The 13,430-nt window shown below is 39.7% G+C and overlaps 1 protein-coding gene across 5 annotated transcripts in view; it reads left to right on the forward strand.

Moving 5' to 3' along the window:
- Positions 1-3,941: 3,941 nt before the first annotated feature.
- Positions 3,942-13,430, forward strand: part of EXT2 (exostosin glycosyltransferase 2) — a 188,009-nt gene continuing 178,520 nt past the window's right edge. Inside the window, exons 1-2 of one of the 5 annotated variants that reach the window (XM_036996662.2) lie at positions 3,997-4,133; positions 6,359-6,490. In XM_036996662.2, coding sequence (XP_036852557.1) covers positions 6,479-6,490 — 12 coding nt within the window. In that variant the 5' untranslated portion in view covers positions 3,997-4,133; positions 6,359-6,478. Of the gene's footprint in view, positions 4,134-6,358; positions 6,491-13,430 lie in introns of all 5 variants that reach the window. The other 4 variants (XM_036996661.2, XM_036996660.2, XM_036996658.2 and 1 more) reach the window with 4 other exon arrangements.

A 13,430-nucleotide genomic window follows, 5' to 3' on the forward strand; every position in this document is an offset into this window, starting at 1 on the left:
GCTATAGAAGCTCCAAACATCACCTCCTCACCAACCACTTCCACAGACACTCTGTTAACCACCAATTTATTCTCTGTAAGTTTTTTTTTGTTTGTTTTTAGATTCCACATATAAGAGAGATCCTATGGTATTTGTCATTCTCTAATGACTGGTTTTATTTTTGTGCAGCATGATGTCATCAAAGTTCACTCATGGTGTTGCAAATGACAAGACTTCATTCTTTTTTATGGCTGAATAATATTCTAGTGTGGCGTGTGTGTGTGCCACTATATCTTTATCCAGTCATCCACATATTGTGACTATTATAAATAATGCTGCAGTGAATATGGGGGATAAGTACCTAGTTTTAATCTCCAAATTTGTTATTTTTATAGTTTTATAGTCAGTATTTGCTTTGATTTATCCATGAGTTTATCAATTTCATTGTTTGCCATCCCTCCTTCATCTCAGTACTTTCTTCTGGTTTAATATTCTTTTTTCTGAAATACATCATCATCAAGAAATTCTGTTAGGAAGGATTTATTGATGGTAAATTCTATTTGTGTTTATCTGAAAATGACTTTCTTTTTCTTGAAAGATAGGTATACAATTGTACTCTAACTGCTATCTGCTCTTGGCATTTTTCCGATGATCTTATGATTTCTGTTTCGCTTTTGTTGAGAAGTCTGCTGTTAGTCTTATTGGCTATCTATTATAGGGGCTCATCTCTGCCCACTAGTGGAAAATTCTTAGTTGCTATCTGCTTGGATACTGCTTCTACTTTATTTTCTCTGTTCCCTCCTCTGGATATATGCCATGTTTTTTTTCCTTTACCCTCCCTCTCTTTTAACTTCCTGGTCCTATATTCCACCTCTTTATTTCTTCTCTAATTTGCATTCTGGGTAATCTATTCAGTTCTATATACCAGTTCTTTAGTTGTGTATTGTTTAACTTATGCCTTGAGTTTTTAATTTTAATTTTTATATTTAGTACTTTTTTGATTCCCTCAGTCTTTTGAAAAAACATATCTTGTTTCTGTCTAATGTTTACCAGTTCCATCTTTTGAACACCATAAACATACTTATTTTGTATCTAATTCTCAGAATCCAATTATCTGTAGTTCTTGGAGAGTTCTTAAATTTCTGCTGTTTGTATTTTCTAATGACTGATTTATTTTTCACATTCTTTGGCATTCCAGACAGTGAGCTTCTGTGTGTCAGGGGTTTATCTACAGGATCCTGGGTGGCCTTTACTGAGGGTGTGACCGTCCAAACCAGATTTGTTTCTTTCCTTCAGTTGCTTTCAGGTGCTACCAATCTGGGTTGGTAACACTTAATGATACTCTCTAGGCTTGGAGCTTCCTGGACCAGGCTTGTAGTATAAATTAAAATCCTACATTGTTGTGAAGCTTGATGTTAAAAATTCTCAGCAGGGCCCCTCCTTTTTCAACTCTATGAACAAGAGAGACAGATTTTTTTGTTTGTTACAGTTACTAATGTGGAGCAAATTTTTCCAGCCATCTCAGCAGCCGCACTTTACCTGTGTTTCTCTGTATCAGCTCTCACCTTATAGACCCAAGCTGTAGCTTCCATACTGAGTTCTCTCACTTCAGCTTCCTTTTTGGCTCCTGCATATTTTCTATATGTGTTTTGTGAGATCAGCTGTCCATTTGAGAGAATGTTCATTATACTTTATTTGGTATTGATGGGTGTTTTCTAGTCCACCAGGCCGCCTTCCAGTATTGTTTGAGCTGAGGCAACATAAAATATCACAGAAGAATTCTTTCTTGGGGCCTTTTTCCTTGAAGAATATACCTTTTTCCATCTTAAAAACTGTTGTTAAAGAAGTGGTAGATCTGGGATTTAATTCCACAGTAGCAATTCCTCCTAATTGTAAACTTGCTTACCCCCGAAGATGCCACTTTCCTTGAAAACCATGCCTTTTCTAACCCTCACGCCTCTCTTCCTGACTTACTGGGTAAGTGTGTGTCTCTGTGGTCTTTGCTTTGTCCTGTAACTTCAAAGTGACTAATGAAACATCTGTCTACAGCCTCTCCTGTTTTAACTACTGACAACCAAGACTTTTCTACCTTCTCAGAGACTTCAGATCCTGGCTCACAATTTTCTTTCCCACTCTTTTGCCATCATCTTGAGCTACTTTAGCATCAGGTATCTTCTAATATCACAGCTTCTAGACTTTCTCACCTCCAATTACTTCATGATTTCTGCCTCTAGAATGTAGCTACACCATTTTAGCCACATTGCATGAAAGTCATCTTGCTCTTTCTCCTTCCTTCTTTATCACATCTGTGCCTGGGCTCCTGATTTTTCCTCTGCCTGGAATGCCCTATTCAACTCTCCATTTGTCAGAATCCTAAATATTGTCCAGGATCAGCAAATACATCAACTCTTACATCAAATCTTCCTACATCTTTCCACTGGATGTGATTGCTTTCTCTTTTGGACCCTGTATCATTTTGTTTATATTCTCTTATGCCACTCTTAACTCTCTATTCTTGCTAAGCTTATGTGTGAAATTATCTTCTTTCTATTGAGCTCCTCCCAGTGTCTAGGCACCCTTTATTCATTCAAAAAATAATCATGGAGCACTTACTATGTGCCAGGCACTATGCATATCCAGGATTATAAAAAGTGAATAAAATAGGGACCTCAAAGGCTTTGACACAGGAAGTTCTCATTTAATGAAAGAATGAATAATTTATATGTGTGTGTGTATATATATATATTTGTTTTCTTCTTTGTCTTTCTCTGTATTATATATAATACAGAGAAAGACAAAGAAGAAAACAAAATGCTCTATACCTGTCTAGTTCTCAAATGGAGTGCATACATGCTAAATTTCCCATCATTTTGGGGGTATGTGTGGATTTGGAGGGCAGATCCAGGCTGTTTTTGGATGTGGAGAAGCAGAATGTGGGTTTCTCATTCCAGAATACTCTCGTCCCAATCTTCCTGGATCTGTCTCAAGTTGACATTAACTGACAGGAATCACTGTTGCTTCTGGAAGCCCCTGTGGGTCTGCAGACTCAAGCATCTCCGTTAGTATTTAAGCTGTGGAGCCTCCACAGACGGCGCTAAGGTATGGGACCAGAAAGAATTTGGATTCTGTAGCCAGTCTCTGCAAACTGCATAGGGTCAGTGGGGTCATTTTTTTAACTTCTCAGTAACAGTCTGCATTTGGATGGGATGTTCAGACTTCACTTACTGCCTTATGACAGGGGTTTTACTGTGCACTTATCAGGCTAGATCAGGTAAATAATACAGAAAGAAACGTAATGAAAATGAGTCTCTTTCCCTCACGTCTACCTCCAGAACTACTCCCCTTCAAACTGTTCATTGCTTCTTCGATTCCTTCCAGAAAAAAATATTATACATATGCCTGAATGTAAATATCTACGTATGTATTTTCTTTCTCCCGTTTTTGCATACAAAAGGAGCATACTTGTCCACTTTTTTGGACTATGATATCATAGTAATATGTCTTCGAGATATTTCTGTATATATGTATGGTATTATTCCATTCTAATCATAATTTGATTATTATAAATATTTCCATAGTTCATTTTGTTTCGTTTTTTGCTATTGGAAACAATGCTATAATGAATATTTGTGATAAATGTCGTTAAGAATACCCATAAGGGTAAACTCCATACAGAGGGATTGTTGGGGGTTTACCGGCATAGCCCGTATCCAGGAATGTGCCACGCTCACCAGTACCGATTATAATAAAACATTTACATTTTTGTCCGTTTGTAGCAGCTTTATAAGCGAGGCATGGTGCCCCGTTGTTTCGGTTTGCAGTTTCGTTAATTACGAACCAGGCTGCTGGTCTTAGAGTCGCTGTGGAGCCAAGAGCTCAGCGCCTGCCTGGCAGAAACCTGAAGCGGTGCCCTTACTCCTCCTGTCCAGCAGGGGGCGCGGGCCTGGCCCGCCCCCGCCTGCGCAGTGCGCTCGTTGTCAGACGCCGCCGAGCCCGGTCGCTGGCGCCGTTCTCCCTGCTCGCTCGCTCAAACCCGGCGCCGGTGGTGGCGGCCGGCGACTCGGCGCGATCACTCCCGGGCGGCCGTGGCCCGCGCTCTGTGGCATGAGCAGGTGACCGCGCGCGGGGCCGAGCGGGAGGCAGCCGTGGCCGAGGTAAGCGCGGCGCTGAAGGGTGGGGCGGGCGCTGGGTGCGGGCTCGGGCCTCAACGGGTCTCGGCGCAATCGGGCCCCGGCAGTCGAGGAGCGCGGGCCGCGCGGAGGCCCCCCGGCCCTCGGGGGGCAGCTCGCGGTGACTTCTCGATTTTGGAGCGCTTTGGTTGTCGCACTCCTTTTCTCTCCTCTTCCGGCCTGTCCCGCACTGTGCTTCCCACCTGTCTCCCTTGCCCGCTCCTACCCCTGTCCGCTCCTTCCCTTTCTCTCAGGAGCCCGCAGCCTCCTTTCCCGTCCAGGCCCACTCTCCACTAGGGTATAGCTGGGACCTCTCCCTTCCCGGGAACTGCAGGGATCTCTTGCCGTCTGGGATTTCTTGCGCTCTGGGCTCTGCGAAGGGCGGGCCTTGGTGCACTGCGCCCCAGCTCGGGAAGGCTAGGTGGGCAGTGGCCACGGGTGTCTTGGCCCTGGGCACGCACTTGAAATTCAGAAGCATTTGGAGTTTTACTACGGGCGGTGGGAACCATGTCTACGTATACAGTTTTGAAACTAAAATAATTGTTTTGGTGTAATTTGAGAAGTTGCAATCTAAATGGTCCTTGACTTATTTGTCTGAAGATGTCTTGAAATAGAAATATGTCAGTTTTAATTCTTTTTTGAGTCATTTGAGTGCTCTGTGGACTTAAGACTGGACCTGGTTTGTAAATTTCAGAGTTTAAAGGCTGTTCAAGGTAACGCATGAATCAGTTTCCATCATTCCTCTCTTGTGTTGATTTAAGCCTCCTGGTTGTGTATGCTGGATAGACTTGGGTCTGTCAAGTTACGCTGGACTCTGCTAATTGAGGAGTGAGAAAGGTAATTACTTTTAAAGGTAATGAGGAATGGCAGCTTAGCATGGGGTTAAGAGCTCAGGCCCCAGAGCCAGACTGCTATCCTCTACATCCTAGCTTTGGCATTTTCTAGCTGTGTGACATTGGGCAAGTTACTTAGCCTTCCTGTTGCATGAGGGTAATAATAGCTTGTCACATGGCACTATTAGAAAGATTAAATGTTAACATGAAGTACTTAAAACAGATCCTAGCATGTTGTTAGTTCTCAATAAAGTTCAGTTATTACTTAATTATACACATTGTACTAATTATAGTATAATTCCCACAGTCAAAGGGGCACAGATTTTTTTTTGTGTGTGTGTGTGTAAATCATTTTTAGGGGTGGCCAGCTGTAATATAACTTTAATTATAAAGGACTCTTATCAGGTAAAGCAATGAAGATGTTCCTGCTTTTGCTAATGTTTGGGTTCTTTGTTTTCTGGCACAGTTGGGTTAAGTTCCAGTGTAGTGATGGCCCTGGGAATTCAGCTGTGCAGGCTTTTCTAAGAAGGTTAGTAAGACAAGAGATTATGACTCAAAACATTGGATTAAATAGATTGGTGATAGTCTGAAGCATCAAGGAAAGGTTATTCAGGCAAATTTTAGGAACAAATAATTCCAGGAACAGAAAATGCATCTCATCCTGACAGTGGAGTGGATTAAAATATTTTTCCAGTGACTCAGTGCTTGACATCTAGCCAGATGATTCCAGCATTCCACAGGGGCAGGTTTGATGTGTTTCAAGGAGATAAAGTTTGTAGGCTTTGTGGTTAAATTCTTGTTTTGATCCAGGTTATATTATATGGAACATTTGATTAGTAGAAGAATCCTTTTGGTTAATCCTCCTCAGGGAAACTCAGTTTAACATGGTGGCAGTGACTGTCCCCCTTGGATGGTCTGATTGTGATTTGTGTCCTTGGATGAGGGTTTTGGGGCTCTCCATCTTTCTATGCTTCAGCGTGTAAAACTGCTGTGGGAGGATTGGGTCTGTGAGTTACAGGGGTGAGGTCAGAGTGTCCAGAGTCAGGAGCACTGTCCCTTTAGTCTTGGCTGGGAGTTAAAGGGGTAAGGTTTGGCACAGGTTTCTAAAGGCAGGGGTGGGCAGACTAATGGTGCTCTGTGGTTGTGTTTGTATGGGAGGGTGTTCAGGGTGAATATAGAAAACTCAATTTGTGGAAGCACCTAGCTATTTTCTTTCCTCCTTGAAACTCCAATTCAAGAAGTAAAATAATCAGAGCTTGTCACCTTATAATAACTCAAAATTTGGTCCCTGAACAGTGTTTGCACCGCGGGGATTGGGAATGGTAGAGACATCCATTCATTCAGTGAACATTTATGTTTATATGAAATGTGTTCTAGACATGGTTTTAGATGCTGGAAAAACTGAGCAGAGATGCAAAACTGCCAGAAAATGACGACCAGTAGAAGAGACAGACTTGCAAAAACTTAACTAATTAGTATACTGTGGCAAGTGCTGTAATGGTGCAAAAGGTATGTGGATACTCACCAAGAAGGTTCTCTTTCCCCCTTCCCTAATTTTTTTTTCTTTTCTTTTTGAGAGGGCATCTCTCATATTTATTGATCAAATGGTTGTTAACAACAATAAAATTCTGTATAGGGGTGTCAATGCTCAATGCACAGTCATTAATCCATCTCAAGCCTAGTTCTCTTCAGTCTCCAATCTTCTGAAGCATAACGAACAAGTTCTTACATGGTGAACGAATTCTTACATAGTGAATAAGTTCTTACATGGTGAACAGTACAAGGGCATTCATCACAGAAACTTTTGGTTTTGATCACACATTATGAACTATAAACAATCAGGTCAAATATGAATATTCATTTGATTTTTATACTTGATTTATATGTGGATCCCACATTTCTCCCTTTATTATTATTTTTATTTTTATTTTTATTTTTATTTTATTTTTTTTTTTTTTGTACATATGCCTAACTTTATTAGTTGAAAATTTTAGCCATAGTTTCTGTACATGTAATAAAATGGTAATTGAATATCAGAGTACCACATAAATAATAAATAAGATTAAATTATATTAAGCATGTTTTTAATATTAGTGGTTTTTTAAATTTGTTTTTTATTTCTCAGGACAGGACATCCTCAAAAGTTTACTTTTTTTTTTTTTTTTTTTTTTTTTTGAGAGGGCATCTCTCATATTTATTGATCAAATGGTTGTTAACAACAATAAAATTCAGTATAGGGGGGTCAATGCTCAATGTACAATCATTAATCCATCTCAAGCCTAATTCTCGTCAGTCTCCAATCTTCTGAAGCATAACGAACAAGTTCTTACATGGTGAACGAATTCTTACAGAGTGAATAAATTCTTACATGGTGAACAGTACAAGGGCATTCATCACAGAAACTTTCGGTTTTGATCATGCAATATGACCTATAAACCATCAGGTCAAATATGAATATTCATTTGATCTTTGTACTTGATTTATATGTTGATCCCACATTTCTCCTATTATTATTATTATTTTTATTTTTAATAAAATGCTGAAGTGGTAGGTAGATGCAAGATAAAGGTAGAAAACATAGTTTAGTGCTGTAAGAAGGCAAATGTAGATGATCAGATGATCAGGTGTGTGCCTATGGACTAAGTATTAATCCAGGCTAGACAAGGGCAGCAAGACATCCACGGATGCAGAAGATTTCTCTCAAAGCAGGGGGGGTGAGGTTCTGAGCCTCACCTCTGTTGATCCCCAAATTCTCACCTGATGGCCCCCCTGCGACTGTGCCTGTCTTAGGTTGTTCCTCCCTTGAGGAATCTTACCCGTCTCTGGCTAACCAGTCATCTTCCGGGGCCATACAGGGAAATGTAAAGTTGGTAAGTGAGAGAGAAGCCATATTGTTTGCAAAGGTTAGCTTTTTACTTCTTTGCAGATTTATGCCCTGTGGCTTCTATGCCCAGCATTTGTCTCGAGGTATCTTTACCACCTGGAGGAATTATGATACTCGGTAAATTCGATATGAGGCACGAATTCTATTTAAGGTTTGTAATTAGGAAGGAAGAAGAAAAGCTATAGATGTATCATATGAAGGAAACTTGGGAGGATTGATTATTTCTTTGACATATCTTCTTGTATAGTACCTTAAGTATGTATAGGTTTTAAACTACTAACTAATTTGCACACACATATTAACATAATAGGAATACGGTGACATAAACAAAGCAAATCTATAATTACCAGCCATCTCCAGTGAAGCCAAGAAAACCATTTAGGCACCCTAGGCATTTGTGAAAATTTATCTATAATATGATGGATATTTTCCAACTGTACTTGAACCATCAGACAAATTAAAGCAGCCCATTTCTGGGATCTGTTCACATCCCATATGTTCTTTTAACCATAGATAGTCTATAGTCATGAGATTTTGGGGTGCTACAACTTGCACCCCTCCCAACTCCTGGTTGAGTTCCAACAGTACAGATCCAGTCAAATTCGTTGTCTCACTGTATGCACATGCCAGCCTAGACATCTCCCTCCTCCTTCTTATGGCAAGTCCAGGAGACGGTGGGCTGGATGCAGCCACAACCGCAGCATCGTCCGGATCCCTGGGGAGGCTTTTTGATGATCATCCCCCGGCACGAGTCCTCCAGAGAGTGCTGATGCCGGAAGCTCCTCCTCATATCGTATCTTATTTCATTTTCTGGGTATCCAAGCTAGGCCTTGATCTTCTGCGTAGAAACAAACAGACCCTTTGCCCACACTTTGACATGCCCTCTATACCACTGTGCAGAACTCATTGGAGGTCAGCACACAGTAACTGCTTTTTTTTTTTTTTTTTTTTAATTAAGAGAAAGGAATATTATCAGAAAAGAGTACCTCCATAGCTGATCATCTGACACCCTTTAAGTGATCAACATTAAGGATATTTAAAGCATGCGTTGATCTTTGATTTACCAATAGTTTTATCCTGTTAACGAGTAATCCCCTTTTCTTTCTTTCTTTCTTTCTTTCTTTCTTTCTTTCTTTCTTTCTTTCTTTCTTTCTTTCTTTCTTTCTTTCTTTCTTTCTTTCTTTTTTTCTTTCTTTCTTTCTTTCTTTCTTTCTTTCTTTCTTTCTTTCTTTTTTTTTTTTTTTTTAAATTTTTAATCTACCCTTACATGAAGAATACTATGTTTACTATGCTCTCCCCTATATCAGGTCCCCCCTAACAACCCCATTACGGTTACTGTCCATCAGCTTAGCAAAATGTGGTAGAGTCACTACTTGTCCTCTCTGGGTTGGGCAGCCCACCCTCCCCTTTCTCCCTCCCCCCCATGCATGCTAATCTTAATACCCCCCTTCTTCTTCCCCCCCCTTATCCCTCCCTGCCCACCCATCCTCCCCAGTTCCTTTCCCTTTGGTACCTGTTAGTCCATTTTTGGGTTCTGTAATTCTGCTGCTGTTTTGTTCCTTCAGTTTTTCCTTTGTTCCTATACTCCTCAGATGAGTGAAATCATTTGGTATTTCTCTTTCTCCGCTTGGCTTATTTCACTGAGCATAATACTCTCCAGCTCCATCCATGTTGCTGCAAATGGTTGGATTTTTCCACTTCTTATGGCTGAGTAGTATTCCATTGTGTATATGTACCACATCTTCTTTATCCATTCATCTACAGATGGACATTTAGGTTGCTTCCAATTCTTGGCTATTGTAAATAGTGCTGCAATAAACATAGGAGTGCATCTGTCTTTCTCAAACTTGATTGCTGCGTTCTTAGGGTAAATTCCTAGGAGTGGAATTCCTGGGTCAAATGGTAGGTCTGTTTTGAGCATTTTGATGCACCTCCATACTGCTTTCCACAATGGTTGAACTAATTTACATTCCCACCAGCAGTGTAGGAGGGTTCCCCTTTCTCCACAGCCTCGCCAACATTTGTTGTTGTTTGTCTTTTGGATGGCAGCTATCCTTACTGGTGTGAGGTGATACCTCATTGTAGTTTTAATTTGCATTTCTCTGATAATTAGCGATGTGGAGCATCTTTTCATGTGTCTCTTGGCCATCTGTATTTCTTTTTTGGAGAACTGTCTGTTCAGTTCCTCTGCCCATTTTTTAATTGGGTTATTTGTTTTTTGTTTGTTGAGGCGTGTGAGCTCTTTATATATTCTGGACGTCAAGCCTTTATCAGATCTGTCATTTTCAAATATATTCTCCCATACTGTAGGGTTCCTTTTTGTTCTATTGATGGTGTCTTTCGCTGTACAGAAGCTTTTCAGCTTAATGTAGTCCCACTTGCTCATTTTTGCTGTTGTTTTCCTTGCCCGGGGAGATATGTTCAAGAAGAGATCACTCATGTTTATGTCTAAGAGGTTTTTGCCTATGTTTTTTTCCAAGAGTTTAATGGTTTCGTGACTTACATTCAGGTCTTTGATCCATTTTGAGTTTACCTTTGTATATGGGGTTAGACAATGGTCCAGTTTCATTCTCCTACATGTAGCTGTCCAGTTTTGCCAGCACCATCTGTTGAAGAGACTGTCATTTTGCCATTGTATGTCCATGGCTCCTTTATCAAATATTAATTGACCATATATGTTTGGGTTAATTTCTGGGGTCTCTAATCTGTTCCACTGGTCTGTGGCTCTGTTCTTGTGCCAGTACCAAATTGTCTTGATTACTATGGCTTTGTAGTAGAGCTTGAAGTTGGGGAGTGAGATCCCCCCTACTTTATTCTTCTTTTTCAGGATTGCTTTGGCTATTCGGGGTCTTTGGTGTTTCCATATGAATTTTTGAATTATTTGTTCCAATTCATTGAAGAATGTTGCTGGTAATTTGAGAGGGATTGCATCAAATTTGTATATTGCTTTCGGCAGGATGGCCATTTTGACAATATTAATTCTTCCTAGCCATGAGCATGGGATGAGTTTCCATTTATTAGTGTCCCCTTTAATTTCTCTTAAGAGTGACTTGTAGTTTTCAGAGTATAAGTCTTTCACTTCCTTGGTTAGGTTTATTCCTAGGTATTTTATTCTTTTTGATGCAATGGTGAATGGAATTGTTTTCCTGATTTCTCTTTCTATTGATTCGTTGTTAGTGTATAGGAAAGCTACAGATTTCTGTGTGTTGATTTTGTATCCTGCAACTTTGCTGTATTCCGATATCAGTTCTAGTAGTTTTGGAGTGGAGTCTTTAGGGTTTTTTATGTACAGTATCATATCATCTGCAAATAGTGACAGTTTAACTTCTTCTTTACCAATCTGGATTCCTTGTATTTCTTTGTTTTGTCTGATTGCCGTGGCTAGGACCTCCAGTACTATGTTGAATAACAGTGGGGAGAGTGGGCATCCCTGTCTGGTTCCCGATCTCAGTGGAAATGCTTTCAGCTTCTCGCTGTTCAGTATAATGCTGGCTGTGGGTTTATCATATATGGCCTTTATTATGTTGAGGTACTTGCCCTCTATTCCCATTTTGCTGAGAGTTTTTATCATGAATGGATGTTGAATTTTGTCAAATGCTTTTTCAGCATCTATGGAGATGATCATGTGGTTTTTGTCTTTCTTTTTGTTGATGTGGTGGATGATGTTGATGGATTTTCGAATGTTGTACCATCCTTGCATCCCTGGGATGAACCCCACTTGGTCATGGTGTATGATCCTTTTGATATACTGTTGAATTCTGTTTGCTAATATTTTATTGAGTATTTTTGCATCTACATTCATCAGGGATATTGGTCTGTAATTTTCTTTTTTGGTGGGGTCTTTTCCTGGTTTTGGTATTAGGGTGATGTTGGCTTCATAGAATGAGTTTGGGAGTATTCCCTCTTCTTCTATTTTGTGGAACACTTTAAGGAGAATGGGTATTATGTCTTCTCTGTGTGTCTGATAAAATTCCGAGGTAAATCCGTCCGGCCCCGGGGTTTTGTTCTTGGGTAGTTTTTTGATTACTGTTTCAATTTCTTTGCTTGTAATTGGTTTGTTTAACTTTTGTGTTTCTTCCTTGGTCAGTCTTGGGAGGTTGTATTTTTCTAGGAAGTTGTCCATTTCTTCTAGGTTTTCCAGCTTGTTGGCATATAGGTTTTCATAGTAGTCTTTAATAATTCTTTGTATTTCTGTGGAGTCTGTCGTGATTTTTCCATTCTCATTTCTGATTATGTTGATTTGTGTTGATTCTCTTTTTCTCTTAATAAGTTGGGCTAGAGGCTTATCTATTTTGTTTATTTTCTCAAAGAACCAGCTCTTGGTTTCGTTGATTTTTGCTATTGTTTTATTCTTCTCAATTTTGTTTATTTCTTCTCTGATCTTTATTATGTCCCTCCTTCTGCTGACTTTAGGCCTCATTTGTTCTTCTTTTTCCAGTTTTAATAATTGTGATGTTAGACTATTCATTTGGGATTGTTCTTCCTTCTTCAAGTGTGCCTGGATTGCTATATACTTTCCTCTTAAGACTGCTTTCGCTGCATCCCACAGAAGTTGGGGCTTAGTGTTGTTGTTGTCATTTGTTTCTATATATTCCTTGATCTCTATTTTGATTTGTTCATTGATCCATTGATTATTTAGTAGCATGTTGTTAAGCCTCCATGTGTTTGTGAGCCTTTTTGTTTTCTTTGTAGAATTTATTTCTACTTTCATACCTTTGTGGTCTGAAAAATTGGTTGGTAGAATTTCAATATTGTGGAATTTACTGAGGCTCTTTTTGTGAGCTAGTATGTGGTCTATTCTGGAGAATGTTCCATGTGCACTTGAGAAGAATGTATATCCTGTTGCTTTTGGATGTAAAGTTCTATAGATGTCTATTAGGTCCATCTGTTCTAGTGTGTTGTTCAGTGCCTGTGTGTCTTTACTTATTTTCTGCCCGGTGGATCTATCCTTTGGGGTGAGTGGTGTGTTGAAGTCTCCTACAATGAATGCATTGCAGTCTATTTCCCTCTTTAGTTCTGTTAGTATTTGCTTCACATATGCTGGTGCTCCTGTATTGGGTGCATATATATTTAGAATGGTTATATCCTCTTGTTGGACTAAGCCCTTTATCATTATGTAGTGGCCTTCTTTATCTCTTGTTACTTTCTTTGTTTTGAAGTCTATTTTGTCTGATATTAGTACTGCAACCCCTGCTTTCTTCTCACTGTTGTTTGCCTGAAATATGTTTTTCCATCCCTTGACTTTTAGTCTATGCTTATCTTTGGGTTTAAGGTGAGTTTCTTGTAAGCAGCATATAGATGGGTCTTGCTTTTTTATCCATTCTATTACTCTATGTCTTTTGATTGGTGCATTAAGTCCATTTACATTTAGGGTGACTATTGAAAGATATGTACTTATTGCCATTGCAGGCTTTAGATTCGTGGTTACCAAAGGTTCAAGGTTAGCTTCTTTAGTATCTTACTGCCTAACTTAGCTCGCTTATTGAGCTGTTATATACACTGTCTGGAGATTCTTTTCTTCTCTCCCTTCTTATTCCTCCTCCTCCATTCTTCATATGTTGTGTG

This window comes from Manis javanica, chromosome 11 (assembly GCF_040802235.1).
Source record: "Manis javanica isolate MJ-LG chromosome 11, MJ_LKY, whole genome shotgun sequence".
NCBI classification, from domain to species: Eukaryota; Metazoa; Chordata; class Mammalia; order Pholidota; family Manidae; genus Manis; species Manis javanica.